Source organism: Convolutriloba macropyga, chromosome 6 (genome assembly GCF_964194025.1).
Source record: "Convolutriloba macropyga chromosome 6, txConMacr16.3, whole genome shotgun sequence".
Lineage (NCBI taxonomy): Eukaryota > Metazoa > Xenacoelomorpha > Acoela > Convolutidae > Convolutriloba > Convolutriloba macropyga.
In genome coordinates, this window is record NC_134473.1 from 35,331,709 (window position 1) to 35,351,362 (window position 19,654).

General features: G+C 35.4%; 1 protein-coding gene across 1 annotated transcript in view; it reads left to right on the plus strand.

Annotated features, from left to right (window-relative positions):
- The window catches only part of LOC142341639 (lon protease homolog, mitochondrial-like), a 128,947-nt gene that overhangs the window by 82,783 nt on the left and 26,510 nt on the right, over positions 1-19,654 (plus strand). Inside the window, exons 12-15 of the mRNA XM_075392748.1 lie at positions 4,209-4,334; positions 9,331-9,447; positions 12,846-12,986; positions 16,179-16,356. Coding sequence (XP_075248863.1) covers positions 4,209-4,334; positions 9,331-9,447; positions 12,846-12,986; positions 16,179-16,356 — 562 coding nt within the window. The remainder of the gene's footprint in view (positions 1-4,208; positions 4,335-9,330; positions 9,448-12,845; positions 12,987-16,178; positions 16,357-19,654) is intronic.

Consider the following 19,654-nt stretch of genomic DNA (forward strand, 5'->3'; position numbering starts at 1 on the left):
ATTGTTTTCAAAATTTTTGAATATTTTGGTCCTTTTCTGAGTTTTCAACGAAACTTTTCTATTTCCTGCAGATGGGTTAATTGATAGAAATCCAGAGACAAAAAACGGTTTGAAACATTTTCACTGCGAAATGTGGAAACTTTTGCAATTTTTCTAAATTTTTAAAATCAGTTTTTCTTTTTGATTTATTTACTAACAAAGCTAGAAAACTTGAAAATGCAGAGTCCAATGAAGCTAAAGCTACCCTCACTAAGCCGTGACTAGCCACTAACGACGCCAACCTTTCGTTGTTCGTTTGAGAGCAGTTCGCGCGACCATAGTTGGTTGTTTTTTGTTTTACATAAGTCACGATTTTCACGCTTGACTTCTGACACTTCACTCACTGTTTTGATAACCACTGTTTCAACTGAATGGATTTCAAGTTCTTTTACGCATTCAATTACGCAATATGGCGAATACTATCGAAGTCAAAAGTGGAAAATCAAAAGAGACGCTATAAACCGATAAAGCTCGGTCATTATGTCATAGTGCATTAGGTTATCAAAATTCATTCGAGTGTTTGCTAGCTGACATTCGTATAAAGCTTATTAGCGTTGTTTAGAAGCTGAATTAAGTATGGTTTTAGAATCTAACTGAAACTGCACACCAAATCGGAACACTTTTTGGTACTGAAAAATACGACGGTCTTCTGGCTTTTTTCTTCTGTTTCAATCCCGATGTGCGTCAACGGCAGCTTTTTTCTGGCAGTCTGCCAGCTATGTTTTTAGTCTTACCGTCTTTTTTATGCAGTTTTCCGCTTCATTTATTTTTCGTCTCACGTTTTCATTTTTTCGTCTTCAATAAAGAGATAAACGGTAACGCCCGGAGGGTATTAATTTGCTGAGAGGCTCTCTTAGAGTCTTAAGCCTGACTAGTCTCGTAGTATGTGATTCACCGAAAATGTTGGAGACAAATTCATGGTGTGAAGGGCGGTTTTTAGAGTCTGACTCACCTCAATGACTCCCCTCACCACCTTCACCGGCACTACCCCCATAAACCCTCCTCCGCTAAGCGATTTGAACCGCACTCATCCACCACCGCCGCCACCGAGATCCCCACTCCGCTCTCCCTCGACCTCCTAATGCTAGCTCTAAGCCCCAGCTGACTACTACCAAAGCCAACTAGCTGAATATTTGAGAGCTTTTAGCCCTTTCTGGGTGGGTTTCAATTATTTCAATTATCAATTGTACGCTGAGGAGAGTTTATGAGAAAGAAGGAAAGATCGGAATTTTTTGCTGAAAAATTTATTGGGTTTTGCATTTTGGGACCTCGGCTTTGAATACTGTTAAGTTTTTGGCTTTGTTTCATTTTCATGTTTCCTGGGTCCTCCCTGTATGCACCACCGTCGTTCTTAAAGTTTCTCCCTTTTTAATTTCTTTTGAACGAAGTTCATAGCTATTATTGTGAACGTGTTGGTCTTTTTATGCAATTTTTCCCTTTACCATTCTGCGCTTTTCTTCTGAAACATTCTGTGACGTCTCGATTGACTTTTTCACGCTTTTGTTCTTCATATTTGGGTAATTTCTATTGCTCTCACTCCGAAGTAAAGCTTGTTGCTAATATAAAGTAGGTTAGAGCAAAGCAAAAACAAGGGCCTGTTAGCCGAGTGGGCAATGCATCTAGTTATGGATCGGAAGATCAGTGGTTCGAATCGCGGCGGGGTGAAATGTTTTTCTACTTCCCTGTCTTTCGAGAGCAATTCTTCCGACTGTAGTCGGTTTATGTTTCAACGAGGTTGACCAAATTCGACGAAGTTTATGGAAATAATTGATTGGGTGCAGCCAGATGTCTCTTTTATGTCATGCAGCCAGATGTCCAGCCAGATGAGTTATTTTTTTTTGCTGCGATTCGTTTTCCGAGTCTCCGCTTTTTTAATTGTTTGCTTTACCTTTCGTTTTTCACAATTTTCGATATTGGCAAATCACGCTTTTTACTCTTGACATCTGATTATTATCTCTCTATTTCCCATAATCTAAGCTTTGATGACCATTTTTATTTGATATAGTGATTGGTTGCTGTCAATAGGCCAAAGTCAAAGGAAACTGGATAAACTGAAACCGGGTCGGGAAGTCATTCTCTTTCATATTTTCAGAAATCATTAGAGCAATTGCTTGGTGTTGGTAGTCTTGAGCTTAAAAGCTTTCAATTTGAGAAACTGGTTTAATTTAAACGTGCAGTTTACCTAAATAGCTTCCAATTTTTAGCAGTTTATGACGCTTGGAAAATTCTGACAATTCGTTTTCTTTATATTTATTTCAACCCCGTTTTTGCAGTCAAGTGAGCCAAGTGGATATTTTCCAGTAATTTTTGGGTTATGTGTCTTGAATAGTTTATGCAAAATTCTGTTGTTTGAATCGTCTGGTTGATGATTCGATTCAGACAAAAAAATTATAAAAAGTTATTTGCAATTTTTGTAACTAATGTTTTATGTTTTAGACCTTCTTTTTGTTATGTTCCAAGCTTTCACTTTGAAGTCTTGCACAATATTCCACTATCAATTCTAATCATTGATCAGATAATTAACCATAAATCTAATGCATTTTCAAGCTATTAAGCGCATTCAAAGCGTTAAAATTCAAAGATGTGAACGATTGAAAATTGGACGCTGATTATTTTCCCCGAGAGACTAAAATTTTTGTATTTTAACAATATAGTGTCTGTTTTGGAAATTTAGAGAAACAATCTGTCTTTTTTTCATCGTAAAATTTTCATTTTATTGAAAAACCCTGAGTATCATTTTCAAAATAGAATTGACGTTTGGAGACGCTTCCATTACGGCATCTGTTCTTTTTTGCTTGAAAATATGCACGGTTTTGTGAGTGCTGCTCACTACAAATCTTTTTTGGTTTAGGGTCATTTTTACAGTGACAGTTTCAGTTTAAATGAAAACAAAACTGACAATAAATGGAAAATTTTTTCAATTGAAAATTGAAAAAAATGGTTTAATTACTCTTGAAGCAAGTTCGGAGCAAATATTGTGAACGTGTGTGTCTTTTTTATGCAAAATTTTGGCTTGACAATTTAGACTTTTCAAATGACTTTTATGTCCTTGACTTTTTGCGCTTCGCGTGATCTAAAATTCTCTCTGAATCGCAATTTCAAGCAGCTAAATTCAATTGGCGGCAATTTAATACTAAAAGTCAAACGTAAAGTGCGCCGAAACTGGTGCCATTTTTACTTTAAATCTTAGGAGTGGTATATGTTAACCTCTAATGTGGTTATTTGAAGCCAACTATTGAACTTCTTAGTCGCATTTAGACTCCTGCCACCCCGACTGAAGCAGGCTGCAATTGATTAGAGCTCCCACTAGTCGTGCGATATCAATTCTTCCGACGTTTTGTCGGTTTATGTTTATCCTTGCAAGCGGTAAAGTCGAATCATCAGATTTTTTAATTTCGGGATTCGACTGAGATACCTTTTCATTTTAGAGCTAAGTTTTAGTGTTATCCAAAAAGCCTTGAGTCTGAAACATAACAAGTGTTAAAAAGTTAAATTTTGACCTATGTTTTTTTTTCGATCATCAGAACCATGTTAAAATTCCCATTTAAATTATCTGGAGAGCTGACAAAAAGACTGATAGAGACTGGGAACACAATTTGGAAGAATTTAACCATATAGTGATGTCAAAAAGCAGGAAAAGTGAAAAATGTTGAAAACTTTGAGCCTCATTTTTTACTGGAAAAATAGGAAAAAATGAGAACTTTGGAGGTTGGAACAATTATCTGAAGTGTGTTTAGCATAATTATAATTAAGGGGCTAATTTATCATAAACATAATTGAGAACCTGTCACGTGTAACAAACATACTGTAAAACAAACCGGCTCTCTGGTAGTGAAAATGCAGTGGTCAAACACGTTGAATACACACAACCCAGTTTTAATCAAAAGTATAAATAACGGAATCATTTGCTTCATGCTTTCGGCGATCAGTGGGCTACTCAGTAGTCAAATTGTGTGTCGGGGCGATTGAATGTAATAGATCGACGAAAGCAGTTGTGTATAAGTTTGTATACTTAGTTAATTCAACTAACTATTTGACCATCTTAACGATCCTGGTATGATGAAGACGAAAATTAATGGTTTTGCGGATAAATCAAATATACAGAAGTTGTATAATTTGTATACAGAAGGTTTTAGTTAATATATTCACTGCACGTGCATTTTGAATAGGTGGACAAGATTGGACGTGGTGGCTTCCAGGGTGATCCGACATCTGCCATGCTTGAGTTGTTAGACCCAGAACAGAATGCCAATTTTTTGGACCACTATTTAGATGTGCCCGTGGATCTATCCAAGGTAAACATGTTTGTTGTTGCTATAGGCGCCCACCTCCCTCTAAAAGCTGATTTTTGTGTTCTAAATTATAGTCAACAAGAGGTCTAATTGACTGTCTGCAATGAAACGCTCCCTTTCTACAGCAAATTGCGATGTAGGATTTTTTTACACTCCATTGCTTTCAGTTGTAATGAATTTATAAACTCGTAACTCCATAGTAATCATAGTTGCTCGTATCGATTTTGTGTTCAGTTTTCAAACTAAATTTACAGCAATTATTTGGGTCTTATTTGTCTTTTTGATACGATTTGTTGTTTGATCAAATTTTCCTGTAAACAGTTGATTTTTCGTTTTAGTGCCAACCTTTGGTTCATTTCTGCAGTTTTTTGTCGGTTAATTTCTCGTAGTGCGCTTATCTTTTTCATTCTTTATTTTTTTGCAACTTAGAGGGGCAGTGGATTGCATTTTTGTCTTGGGATGAGATAAACCCTAGTGAATTTGCATGGCTGTCGTCGTGCTTCAAAGTGCAATACTGGATAACGGAATTTCAGCCCTCTCGAATACTGTCGTTGTTCAGCATTAGCCGCTTACCTGTAATCTAAGCTGTAGTCTTAAGTTGTAGCAAAGAAATTAAAATAATCGTTAACTCTTAAAAGTCCCTGTAAGTTGACGCGAATGACACAGAACGCCGACTGTAACCTGAGCTTGGTAAATGAAACGCATTTGATAACTGAATAACCTTGATTAATTAAACGTGTTACTAGAACTTTTGTGCAACATGCTACAATTCTTCGCAATCTCTTCGACACCCAAACTTTATGAATGTTGCTTATCTGTGACTTCAATGTGTTTCGCACCCATTTAAGCAATATTAATGCCAAAGTTGAGTTAAAACGGACGCAGCTCCTTTCTGTCAGGGTCTACTTCAAAAGGACACTTGTATCATCGTCAAGAAAGTTATTAATTGCTCTTGAACGTAGTTCATAGCAATTATTGTAAACGTGTGTGTCTTTTTTTATGCAAAATTTTCGCTTGACAATTTTGACTTTTCGAGTGACTTTTACGCCCTTGACTTTTTGCATTTTGCGTGATCTAAAATTCTCTCTCAATCACAATTTCAAGCAGCTGAACTCAAGTGGCGGCAATTTAATAATAAAAGTCAAATGAAAAGTGCGCCGAAACTGGTGTCATTTTTTACTTTAAATCTTAATAGTGGTATATGTTAACCTCTAATGTGGTTATTTGAAGCCCACTATAGAACTTTTTAGTCTCATTTAGGCTCAGCCCCGACTGAAGCAGGCTGCAATTGATTAGAGCTCCCACTAGTCGTTCAAGAGCAATTCTTCCGACGTTTAGTCGGTTATGTTTTATTCCCCCATTAATGACTGACTTGTAGATTAAACGCGTGACATCTAAAAAGGGACAAATTTTTGCATGTTTAATGACCCCTCGAAGCGCTTGCATAAGAACATAATTGAGCAGCATGCATGAGTTGACACATCGAGAGAGGTCAATGACCCAAAACTGATTTATTCAAAAAGGAAAACTAAAATTTAACAGATATAATAGAAAAAATTCAGATTATTGAGCTATTTAAATCATGAAAAATAATACAGAATAAAACAGATTAATGCTGAAAAACAAAAAAATGTTCAATTTGTAACCGAGCTGCAACAATTTTTGCGGAAATTATTTCCGCAAAAGTTTTCTCAGTGCTGCATTATTAAATGAAATCAGTTTCAAAACAAAAAATATCGCACTAGAATCAATGAAAAAGCTTTAATCATTGAAATGTTGTACAACTAAAATGCCTGCTAGAAGAAAACGTGGTGGAATGTTGAGAATTTGCACATATTGTAAAAAAAGGAAGTAAAAACACTACTTCGTAATTTTTGAAAGTAGAAATCCAATTGAAAAAATGCAGTAGAAAAACAAGGGCATTTTATTTTCTGGCATTCATGGCTTCACCTAACAATTTCTGTTTAACTGAAAAAAGTAAAAAAAAAGCACAAAGATTTGAAACACCAACGTGTTTTGCGAAAGAAAAATTTGGAAATAATTTCAAAGACTTCGTCGAAAAGTTTTGATAACAAAAAATTTAAATCCTTAATGGTCCGCAAAAATAAGTTTTGTTATCTATTTAAACCAAATGACAAAGACAAAAAACGAAGAAAAATCGGAAAAAAGACTGCCGAAATTGGAGGAGTCTTTGTAATTTTATAAAACAAAACTATCTCACGTTAAAACGAGGTTCAATACTTGATTTCTCAACGGAACGCTCTCACCGTATACACTTATTTTCTAGAAAAAAATTGCTCAAACACCCAAATTAAGTAAATTTTTTAAAAAAAAAACAAAATTAACGGAGAAATTAATAAATTTATGCCCATTTTGCACTTAAAATGCATTATTTGGCTCTGAAAAAAAACTGGTATCAACTTCAGAGGGTTGCATATTAATAAATACAGCATCGATTAAAAATTATTTATCGATTGAATTAATTATCGATTAAAAACGCTGATTGAACAAATAATACATCCGTTTAAAAATCCTCAAAAAGACAAGTACTCCTCTCCGCGTCGTTAGAAACCTCAAGAAAACCAATACTTTTCGAGTCGTAAAAAAAGCCCAGTTGGGCATATAGTCGCCTCTACTAATTGGGGTCAGAACAATTAAATGCTTTAGCCATTTTATTTGGTTTTTAACAGCCGCACAGCGATAGCTGGGGATATTATTGGCATTCTCTTGTTTTTTTTACAATTCAAAGAATTTGAATTGTATTGGTGTGCGGCCTTCTCTTCAAGATCTTTTCCCTCTTTTATCACTTTTTCTTGTCAATGAGAAGTCAAATTGGAGTGATTTTAGTCACGCTGGAGTAGTAAGTGGAGCGAAAACCATGAAGTTGTAAGGCATGATTTTTGAAAAGTGCTTTTTAAAGTGAAGCGAGAGAATGGTGTTTAAAGATTTTTGGTTTTTGATAGCATTTTTTTCATGTAAGGCAATTTTTTTCACTTCTGATTTTGCTGTTTTTTTTTTCGTTACGAAGATTTTTAAAGGATATGCTTATGTTCTAATAATATATAGTTGCACTGTTTAAATCCTCAAATAGCAACTAATGGTTTCCAAAAACTTTGACGCTACTCATCCTCATGAAATAAATGATGGTGTTTTTTATCGTTCTTTGTAGTTTTGTTATTTTGCCTCATCACTTATAAGTCTCAGTGGCTCCTTTGAGGATTGTTCAAATTATTTTACTAATTTGAGCTGAAATTATTGCCTTTATCGACATTGACAGAACCTCCTAAAAAAATTTTTACCGATTTTTTTGTATTTTTCCATCTTTTGTAGGTTTCTTGTTCTATCACTTCGTCTAATTTTCGACAGCTCCATATGGCTCTCCCATGGATCCCATTTTGATCATTTGAAAGGTTTTCTTTCCGCATCAAACTGTTTTCACTATTTTGCTACCACTTGATTTCAAAAAAAGTTAGTTTTTTTTCGGATTTTCGTTCTTTGTAATTTTTTGTTCTCTCACTTAATCTCATTAGAGTTTTCTTTGACTTTCTCATAAGGCATATTCAATTTTGTATAGTGTTTTAAATTCAAAGCTGCGTGTTTAAACGACTTCGATAACGACATGTTTTCGAACATTATTCGTGTTTTTGATTATGACCGTTTTTGTATCTGCTTTTTGTTGTCATGACGGCTGGACTCAATGATAGGTCTTAGTTGCTCTTCAATTAGACAATTGGATTTATATAATGGTCTAGGTTTATAGCTAATACTTTAATTGGCTTCAATACCATTTGTTTTTGACTTTTTTGAACTTTTCATCGTTGCCAGCTTTTGTTGCGTGTTCCTCCATTTGCTTTCATTAAAGTTCTTGTTGAAGAATTCAAGTTGTAGTTACATGTTCTATGGACTTTGATGCCACTGATTTTCGACATTCGTAAAAAATTTTTGTGCCAAATGTTTTTTGTGTTGTTCTTTTAATTTGTTTGCAGTGTTTTTTTTACAAATATTGTTTTTAATAACACTTTTCCGGAAGAAATGAAGTGAATTTTTTGTCGCTTTTTTAGGTGTTTCTTTTATTTTTGTACTGTTTGGTTTACTTTCGTGGACTTTTCGGTGTTTATTTTGTTAGTTATCGGAGTCTGATTTTTGTTACGACCATATGTCGTCACAACCACTTCAAATCTGCTTTTTGTTCATTCGTTCATGGAGTTTCAACTGAATTGCGTGCTTGACGTCATTTTTGCTCTTGGAGCGAGTTTTTCTTACTATTCAAAGAATTTGAATTATAATGAGGTGCTGTCTTTTTTAAAGATCTGTTCACACATTTTCATGATTTTGGAAGTCAAATTAGTAATGATTTTGGTCACGCCGAATCAGGAGGTGGAGCAAAAAAGCTAGTGGTTTTGGAGGGTGAAATTTTTTCACTCTAATTTAAAAGTAGCGTGAGAACATTGTGCTTGAACAAAAATTAGCTTTCTCGCTAGTGGTTTTAGGTTCTCATGCGGCATTTTGACTTTAAGTTCTGCAGTTTTTTCAGTTTATTTGATTGGGTTTTTTTTTCTAAAAGGTTTTCCCAATCCATTCATAGTCCATTCTAGGTCCAGTTTTTTAAGTCAATGAAAATTCTTTGAATTGTAGGTCAGGACTTCTCCTGCTATGTTTTGTTCTTTCGTGTGATGAATTTTTTGGGTCACACGTGACTTTCTTCCTTCTCAAAAATGACTTCCTCGCTCTGAAATATTTTGACTTTTAACTTTAATTCAAGGAGATGAGGTCAAGTGAATGTGTGTAACTATAATTGAAGATTATATGAGAGCACCAATTAGAAGCAGCAATAAGTTATACATATTCGTTATCGAAATATAACATCTTAGTATTTAAGAAACGAAATTTCTTTTTCGTCTAATTCGTTTACTATCTTTTTGAGACTGCAGATCTACAAAGCTATTGCGGCTAATTTCTGGCGATCTGTCAGCTATGTTATTTATTATTTCTGCAATAGGTGTTGTTCATCTGCACTGCAAACGTGACAGACACTATTCCAGATCCCCTGCGTGACAGGATGGAAATCATACAGGTGTCTGGGTACGTTGCAGAGGAGAAACTCAACATTGCTCAGGTTAGACCCACGTTATTAACGTTATTCGTCAGTTTGCCGCAAAAAGACATTTAACTAAATCTATAAACTAAGTATGAATCCAAGTGGTCTTAATTTAGGGATGAAAATCTCAAACGGTTCAAAAAGTAGATGGACGATGAGAATAACAGGGAACAGAAGAAATATATACATTCGAAGCTCTGAAAATTGGTTTCTCAAAATTTAGAATAAATCATTTTCTGAAGTTTGCCGAAAAGCAGAGGGATTGAATTTTCACCTTTAGTTGTTCCATAACATATTCAGCTTGACGGGGTGTTGTAGCGTAATGAGGATGACAAATAGCAAAAAAACTCCTTTTGACACTTGACGTTATACATATTCGGATGTTCCACTTGATGTTATGCATAATTGAATGTTCCACTCAACAGATTAAGGAAGCCAATTCGTAACTGACATTGGAGAGTGACGAGATTCTTGTATCATTGGATGTCAAGAGTTGATCCACACAAACGTACCAGTAGATGAATCGATTGCTCAGGCGGCTAACTTAATCTATGAAAGAAAAGTACCAGCCTTTGACAAGGACACCTTCATTCGACTCTTGGGGCGTGCTGTGAAAAATGATGTTTTCCAATCCGGTGGAAGATGGTACAAACAAGTTGGCGGATTGGCTATGGGCTCTAAATTGGCTGTTTATTTGTCAAACATCTGGCTAAGGCAGTTTGAACCCTGCATTGGTGGAAAATCACCAGAAGACGAAGAGGATCCCTCAACCCTACCAATAATCGTGACCCTACCAATAATCATGGATGAGAAAAACCCATGTGGAAACTGTGGAAAAACCGTTACAAGAAGAGGTTTTTCCGCCCAATGTAATAGGCGTGGACACTGTTACCACATGGTGTGTTTGGGTTTCTCCACAGCACAGATGAGGACAATAAAACCTGGACAAAGAGTTGGTTGTATTAGAAAAATCAGTGGGCAGAAAAAGGAGCCATCAAAGTTATTCTTCCGGTATATGGATGATATTCTGACTTGTATTAAAGAAGAACAAAAAGAATTACTAGAAACAGCCAATAATTTGCCTAAAAATTTGACATTTACTATAGAAAGAGAAGAAAATGAAAATTTGCCCCTTGTTGGTTATGAAGATCTGCAAACACAGAGGAAAACTACACTCGGCATGGTATCGAAAACTGACGGATGCTGGACTCATTATGCCCTATCATGCTTGTACCCCAACTAGGTACAAGAAGAACATAGTGTAGGGTATTGTATATCGGATACACCATGCAACATCAACATGGGAACTTTTTCACGAGGGTTTGTCTGAAGCAAAATTTTTTTGGGAAGAAAATTCATACCCGCCGTCTTTCTATAATCCCATTGTTCGGACTGCGATAGAGAAGATTGTCACAAAAGGTACTTCGACGCAGAATTCAGCGAAAACAAATGAAGAACAATGGAAAGCACGAGCCACCCTAATTCTGGTGGAATACAGAGGGAAATATTTGGATATAATGAAGAAAATTGGATCTGTTACACCACAATTTTCAGTTGCTTGTCACTCAAAAACTAAAAATAATTTTATTGAGTTTGAAAAACAGGATTCCCGAGGAGCTCAAAAGTCGCGTTATTTATAAGCTTAATTGTACATGTTGTCAAGCCTGCTATATCGGAATGACTTACCGACACATAAAAACCCGACTTGCTGAGCACCAAAAGTTCAATGCTCCTGTGAAACAACACCTATCTGAATGCAATGTAGAAGATTTTACCGTGTCAAATTATGTATTCTAGAGGCACTATTCATTGAAAAATTAAAGCCTGTTATCAACTCAAAAGATGAGCAAACGAGCCGCCCCCTGACTGTGAAGATATGAAGATATTGTTTCAATAAAGCTTGACAACTTACACTTTTATTTGTTTTATTAATAGCCGCCCTCATCTTCTCAGCCGGCTATTATAGCGCTCCTATTTTTTTTTTACAATTCAAAGAATTTGAATTGTATTGGGGCGCTGTCTTTTTTTTTAAGATCTGTTCACACATTTACATGATTTTTGAAGTCAAATTGGAGTAGTGATTTTGGTCACGCCGAAACAGGAAATGGAGCGAAAAAGCGAGTGGTTTTGCGGCGTGAAATTTTTTTGCTCTAAATTTAAAGTAGAGTGAGAAAACGGTGTTTGAACAAAAATTCGCTTTCTCGCTAGTGGTTTTTTGTTCACATGCGGCAATTTCACTTTGATTTTTACTCTTTTTTTCGATTTTTTGGATCGGATTTTTTTCTAAATGGTTTTTCCAATCCGTTCATAGTCCGTTTTAGGTCTAGTTTTTTTAGTCAATGAAAATTCTTTGAATTGTACGTCAGGACTTGTCCTGCTATGTTTTTTTACTTCGTCGAATAAAAAAATGTTTCGCTTTACCTCATTTTGCCGCCTTTTCAACATTTTGCGTGAAATCTTTTTGACTTCTCTAGGCTAGTTTCTCTCTTCTCTCATTCTGCTAAAAGTGATTTTGAACATCCGTTGCTCAGCAAAGCAATTCAAAATGAACAGAGTCAGTATAAAAAATTGAAGTCAGAAATAGAATTGGGATAAACCCATAAAGCCCAATTTTAGATGCCCGCTATTTGAACGTCGGTCCTATAAGTATTAGTAACCTCTCTCTAATGCTTATTGTTATTGATAGTAGCCCCTGTAGCCTCTCTCTAAGAAACAGAAGTATGTGCAACTACGAAATGCCATCAAAATAAATCGGACTTAAAAAAATGTTTTTGTACAAAAATCTTTTTTTTTCAATATCTTCTGTTATTTCAATCCCAATAATGCTTATTGGAATCAACGGCGGCTATTTTCCGGCAATCTGCCGGGTATGTTTCTTATTCCATTTAGATTCTATTGTTATGGCGTGCTCTGAATAAGCAGTTTATATTCTGTTTTTTTAAAGATAACTGATGATGGCTATGAGAGCCGAAAACGTTTTTAATTCTTGAACTTTTTTCTATTCTTTTATTATCGTTCTTAACATTGATTCCCTTAGTCTTTTACACTTGATGTTATATAGGATCTTTTTAATGTTTTCTCTCACCCTGTGATCATGGTAATTATTCTGTTATCATTAATCTCCTCGAGATTATGAACTTCTATTTTCCGAATAACACATTTTTCGCGGCCTTATTAGGGCTATTACAAGTCATTTGAACTAATGTATGTACTATTTTAAGGGAGCAAAATAGCAATTGTATATGGTTTTTTCCATCGATTGAAACAGTTCCGTTATGGCAGACCATATTATGGCAGTCTGAAATCACTGAATAAATAGGAAACATATTGTGAAGCTTGAATTTTTTTCTTAACCCTGCTTGAAAGGCCGACGTTTTTTTTACCGCTAATGAGTTGTCTTGTTTTGTGTGATTTAGAACTACTTGTTGCCTCAAGCGAGACTGCTTTCGGGACTGAGTGAGTCAATGCTGACTTTGTCCGACGAGGCCATATTGTCCCTAATCAAGAGCTACTGTCGCGAGAGTGGAGTCAGAAATCTACAGCAACAGATTGAAAAGGTTGGTGCATCTCAGCAATGCGAGAGAATTCAGATTGTTTGTCTCATGGCATCTCAAATGGTTCAATGGTCTTGAACACGTGTAAAATGTGTCGATTGCTCATCTTCATGGTTAAGGTGTGCTAGTGACGGAAAATTAATAGAGAGACTGGAAATTAATGTTGAGTCATCTTTTTAATAGCCGCACAGCGATAGCTGGGGCTATTATTGGCCTTCTGTTGGTTTTTTTACAATTCAATGAATTTGAATTATATCGGGGCGCTGTCTTTTTTTACGACTCGAAGAGGAGGAGTAGGGGTTTTCTTAATGTTTTTTTTACCGGAAGTACTATTCGTTCAGACGATGTTTTGACCTAAAAGCGAAAGCGAGTTAAAATTGTACTTTGAACTAATTTTTTCTGAGCGAGATAATTTTTCTGATCATGCGCTGCGTTTATTGAATGACTTTTTGACATTGAAAAGTATTTTTTGACTGAATGGCACATATAGATAACCGTTTTTAGCCTTTTTTTTTGTCTAAGCAGCCTAGTTATTTTGCTTGTAATTTGGTTTTTTTGTAGAAATAATATTTATTCGATGCTGTATTGAAATGTAAACCTCAGAAATTGATACCACAGTGCTTTAAAGAGCCTGAAAATGCGTTTGAATTTCAAAATTGGCACATGTTTCTTGATATTTCAAAATTGGCACATGTTTCTTGATTTTTTAGTTAATTTTTGACTTTTTTCTATTAGTTTCTTATTTTTGAATCTTTCAGCCGTCTTTTTGTCAAAGATCAGTTAATATGTCAACTTCATTTTGATAAATCATTTACTCAGCGCCTCCTTCTACCTCGATATAATTTTGTTTAATAAAAATTGTACATATGCTAATCCGATTTTGGTAGTTTTCCAATTTTTCTCAGTTTTTTGTTCGATTTTGGGTTTTAATTACTACAAATAGCCTTTTTGTGAAACATGAGGGACTTTAATTTTGTTTCAATAAAATTTAACCGCTTTTGGCGTTAAGTTTTTGAGAAACCGTTAAAAATTTTTTCATAAATGCAGTCTCAAAATTTTTCTTTGACCATTTTTTTGCAAAATGTTTCAATGTCTCGTATGTTTGAATTCTGCTATTTCGTTTTTTTGATCTGATCAAGATGACTGATCTTTGTCTTGGATAGCTCGTCGTCTTTTCTATGTCTCGAATGCGGAACAATGAAATGTTTTCGTTTTTCTTAATTTTTTTTTATTTTTAACTTTGAAAAATCGAGAATTAGTCTTTTTGATACAGTGTTCCTTACATTGTGTCCATTTTCTTCAAATTCTGCTTTGTATCATCCTAGCTTTGTTCTGGCACCTACATTTATATTCTTTTATTGATTTTCTCAGTTGTTGAAAAATTGAATGATTTCAGATTTTTCTTATTTTCTTTTGTTTGCATTTGATTTCATTCAACTTAAGGCTAATACTGAGAGTTTGTTAGAAAAGCCTTCTCGAAAATTTCCACTTATTGTTTATTGCAATTTTTGCCGGCCTTGGTATTGTTTTCAAAAGATTTTTTGTCTTTGACTTTTATTCTGTTGCTTATGTCTTTTCTGTGATTAATTGAATTTTTGAATTAGTACGAAATCATTTCTAGAAAATATACAATAAGGAAGAAGTATGTGTTGTTTTTGTCTTAATTGCACTAATTAGAAATTTAATTAAAGTGGTTTTCTGTTTCTTGAGTTTGTGCCTTTTTTTTGGAAAATTTAGTTTAGTTTCTAAGATTATTTTCTGCCTTTTGCTTTCGCGATCTTTTTGAGATTAGAATCGTGAATTATTTGAGGGCAATTTATAGCTCTGTAAGTTTTTCAACCAATCAGTGTTTTGAGCATTTTAATTATTTCGGACTTATTAACGTTACCAAACGTTTTCAATAGTAAAATTTTGCTGCATTTTTCTCTTGGTGACAGTGGTTTAAATTTCGCCAATTCTTAGAGCAGACCTGGGGTGGTAATGAGGTTAGGGTTGAATACAAAAGTTAACGGCTTCAGCTGCAGTTTTGGTTTCTTTGTGAAGTTTTGACGCTTCGAGTCGCTTCCGGAGTTCTTCCTGCTATGTTTTAAGATCTGACTCACATTTGCATGATTTTTGAAGTCAAATAGGAGTAGTGATTTTGGTCACGCCGAAACATGGAGTGGAGCGAAGAAGCGAGTGGCTTTGAGGCGTGAAATTTTCGCTCTATTTTTACAGTAAAATGAGAAAACGGCCTTTGAACAAAAATTCTCTTTCTCGCTAGTGGTTTTTTGTTCACATGCGGCAATTTCACTTCGATTTTTACTGTTTTTTCTCCATTTTTTAGATTGAATAATTTTCTAAATTGTTTTCCCAATCCATTCATTATTCATTCTGGGCCTAGTATTTTGTTTGATCTAAATTTCAATTTATCGCTTTTGGTATTTTTGTTCACATTTGGCATTTTGACATTCGTTCTCTGATTTTTTATTTTTTCAATCTAATTTTTTTAGAAATGGTTTTCCCAGTTCACTCAGAGCCCGTTCTAGATCTAATTGTTTGGTGTAGTCTATGAAATTTCTTTGAATTGTACGTCAGGAGTTGTCCTGCTATGTTTTTTGTTTCGTCGTCTGACGCTTTTTTTTCGTTTTACATTTGTTCACATGGCAAAGCTGAAAAAGTCAAATTTTCTGAGTGACTTCTTCCTCTCACTTACGGCATTTACGTAATAAAGGTCGCTACTGAAAAGGTTTCTGTGCAATGAATTTTAACACGCTTTATTAATTATTTACTGAATGTTTTTTACATAGCTTTTTGAGCGGCGTCGATAACTTTTCAATTTATATCTGTATATGTTTCTATCTTTATTAGGATCTCTTCCGTTTGTGCACCCCCCAGTACGTCTTGCTCCCCCAATTACAGAGCACGTGTCATTACATGGTAAATAATTAGGTAAATATATTGCACGTGCTTTTGGGGAGCAAATAATTGGCACCCACTAAGCTGGGGGGAACAAACGGAAAAGATCCGTTAATTATACGGCACGCAAGTCTATTCTTTTGCAGCTAATCCGGCAATCTGCCGGCTATGTTGCTTTTTGGCTTTTATTCGGTCTATTCAATAAGGGACAAAAGTTGCTATCCAAATCAGATAGCGTCCTTTTTTACAAAAAAAAATGAAAGTAACTTATTGTCATTGTTCTGCTATGTTCACCAGATCCTTCGCAAAGTTGCCCTGAAGGTGGTTGAGGAGGGGGAGGAATGTGAGCATCCAATAGAAGTGAAAGAGGCTAACTTGGGAGATTTTGTGGGCAAACCTCTTTTTACCCGAGACAGACTCTATGACTCCGCTCTCCCACCTGGTGTGGTCATGGGCCTCGCGTGGACGTCTATGGGTGAGTTTTAGTAGGTGTCGAGATATAATCTGAGTGTTCATATTTTGTGTTTTTCTTTGTTTTGGTTTTTAATAGCCGCACAGCGATAGCTGGGGCTATTATCAGCCTTCTCTTGGTTTTCTTACAATTCAAAGAATTTGAATTGTATTTGGGCGCTGTCTTTTTTTATTACGATTCGAAGAGGGGTATTGGTTTTCTTAAGGTTTTTTAACAGGAAGTACTCTTTGTTCAAACGGCGTTCAAAAGCGAAAGTGAGTAAAATTGCCATGTGAAATAATTTTTTCTGATCGAGAGAATTTATTTGATCATGCGCTGAGTTGAAAGAATGGCTTTTCGGCTTTGAAAATTGCTTTTGAGAGATTGGCGCCTATAGATGACAGTTTTTGGCCGTGTTTTCGTCTATTTGGCTTTTTTGTTGTTATTTTTGTTGTAATTTGTTTTTTTGAAGAAATAAGTTTTCATCGATGCTGCATGAATATGTATTCCTCTGAAATTGATACCACAATGGTTTTGCGCGCCTAATAATGAGTTTCAAGCGCAAACTTGGCACATATTTCTCAATTTTAGTCAATTTTTGGCCTTTTTCCACCTATTTCTTCATTTTTGGGGCTGTAAGCGTTCTTTTTTTAACCCGCTTAGTAAATATGTCAACGTTCTCTTGATAATTTATAAATTGAATGCCTCTTTTGACGTGAGATTTTCTTGTTTTTATAATAGTGTGCACAAACTAAATCGGTTTTGGCGGTTTTTGTCCAGGTTTCCCAGTTTTTTTGTTTTTTGTAGTTATTAGCTATTAAAACTCTTCCAAAAACTCTTCATCTGCGCCGTCAAAGATATTTGTTTATATTTATTTTTGATTGAAGTAGTTTTTGGTAATCAGCCTTTGAAATTCTAATAATTTTGACCATTTGTTTAGAGCAAAGATTCAGTGTCCGGGGTAACGGGCTGTAAGTGCATGTGTGTCTCTGTGTGTGTATGTGTGTGCGTGTGTGTGTGCGTGCGGGCGTGTGTGTGCGCGTGTGTGTGTGTTTGTTGTGAGTATGTGTGTGGTGTGTGCGTGCGTGTGTGTGTGTGTATGTGTGTGTGTGCGTGTGCGTGCGGGCGTGTGTGTGTGCGTGTGTGTGTGCGTGTGTGTGTGTGTGTGCGCGCTCGCGCGCGGGGGAGGGGGGTTATGGTAGATAAGACAATCTTATTTTTTAACACACTTGTTCTAAAAGGGGACACACTTTTTGCGAATTTGAGGGGCTTCTGTGAAATCTTATTTAATAGCCGTATTGGGCAACATTGCTAACGGGACACGTCGAGAGTTCGTTGATTTACAGAACATTAGATTAGTGGGGAAAATTGGCCCCGGGCCAAAAGGGTGTTAGATCAGCTGTTAGCACGGGGCCATGTCTGCTTGAAAGTACGGTCGCCTTGATGAAAGGTTTAATGTACTGGGCAACGTGATGTAGGTGTCTGTTTATCTGTGTGGTCGGAGAAGAGGGAAGTATAGCGAAGATAAGACAATTTTTTAATGAACGCCTGAGTTCTTAAAAGGCCCAAAGATTCAACCAGAAAAGTAGATCAGTAGGAATCGAACCCGATTCAAAAGGTAAGTAAGTTTCTTCTTCGTAATAGGTGTTGCAAGTGTCTATGTGTATGTTTTTGTTTGTGGGACTTATCTTAAAGTTAACACTATCTTTTTTATATATTATAAGCGTGAGCTCTTATAAGTGACAAGTTTTTGAACGTTCAAGGGACTCCTCTTTAGTAGACGCATTAAACAGCGAGGTTAATGGGGAACATCAAGAGTTAAATGATCTAAAAGGTTCGTAGGCCTAAAATGTGGATTGGTGAGATTCCAATCCGGGCCAAAAGTCAAGAGCAGTTACTACGAGAGCAGTTACTACTAGGCCTTGAAAGTGTGCTCGCCAGAGGAAAGATTGTGTCCTGGGTAATGTATTGTAAGTGTCTGTGTATTTTTGATTGTGAGGTTTATGGTAGAGTATATGATAGAAGACAATCGTTTATGGTAGCTGCGAAGCTGTAAGCTGAGCGTAGCTATATTGCGGTGCTCATGGTTTTTTACGACTCGAAGAGGAGTATTGGTTTTCTTAAGGTTTTTTTTTTACCGGAAGTACTATTCGTTCAGACGCTGTTTTGACCTAAAAGCTAAAATGAGTAATATTGCCGTGTGAACTTATTGTTTCTGAGCGAGAGAAGTTTTTTGATCATGCGCTCCGTTTAGTGACTGACCCTTTGACTTTGAAAAGTAGTTTTTGACTGAATGGCACATATAGATAACCGTTTTTTTGCCGTTATTTCGTCTAAGTGGCCCAATTTTTTTGCTTGTAATTTGGTTTTTTTGTAGAAATAAGTCTTATTCAATGCTATATTGAAATGTCAACCTCGGAAATTGATGCCACAGTGTTTTGGAGAGCCTGAAGTTGCGTTTGAAGTTCAAAATTGTGACATATTTCTTGATTTGTTAGTTAATTTTCGTCTTTTTTTCTATTAATTTCTTCACTTCTGGATTTTTAACCGTTTTTGCCAACAATCATTTAATTTGGCATTTATTTTTTGATATTTCATATACTCAACGCCTCTTTCCACCTCGATGTTATTTTGTTTTATAAAATTGTAGATACGCTAATCCGATTTTGGTAGTTTTTTTCCGATTTTTGTTTTTTTTTGTTTTTTGGTTTTAATTACTAGAAATAGTCTTTTTGTACAACATGCGAGATTTTAATTTCGTTTCAATAAAACTTCGATCATTTTTTGGTGTTAAGTTTTTGTAAAACACTTAAAACTTTTTCGTAAATGCAGTCTTAAAAGATTTTTGACCATTTTTTTGCAAAATGTTTCACTCTTTCGTATGTTTGAATTCTGCTTTGTACTATTTTTTGTTCTCTTCAGGAGAATAAATCTTTGTATCGGATGACTCGTTATCTTTTCTATGTCTCGAATAATTAACAATGAAATGTATTCGTTTTCCTTGATTTTTTTTAATTTGAATTTTAACTTTTAATTTGAATCAAGAATATTTTTTTGTTACGGTGTTCCTTACATTGTGTCGATATTCTTCACATTCTAGTTAGTGTCATTCTAGCTTTGTGCTGGCACCTACAGTTATTTTCGGTTTATTGATTTTTTCGGTTGTTAAAAAATTGAATGATTTCAGCTTTTTCTTAGATTTTCGTAATTTCTTTGGTTTGCAATTGATTTCATTCAACATAAGGCAGTACTGAGAGTTTGCGAGCAATCCGTTTCCAAAGCTTCCACTTCTCACTTTTTACTACAACTTTCTTCCGGCTTT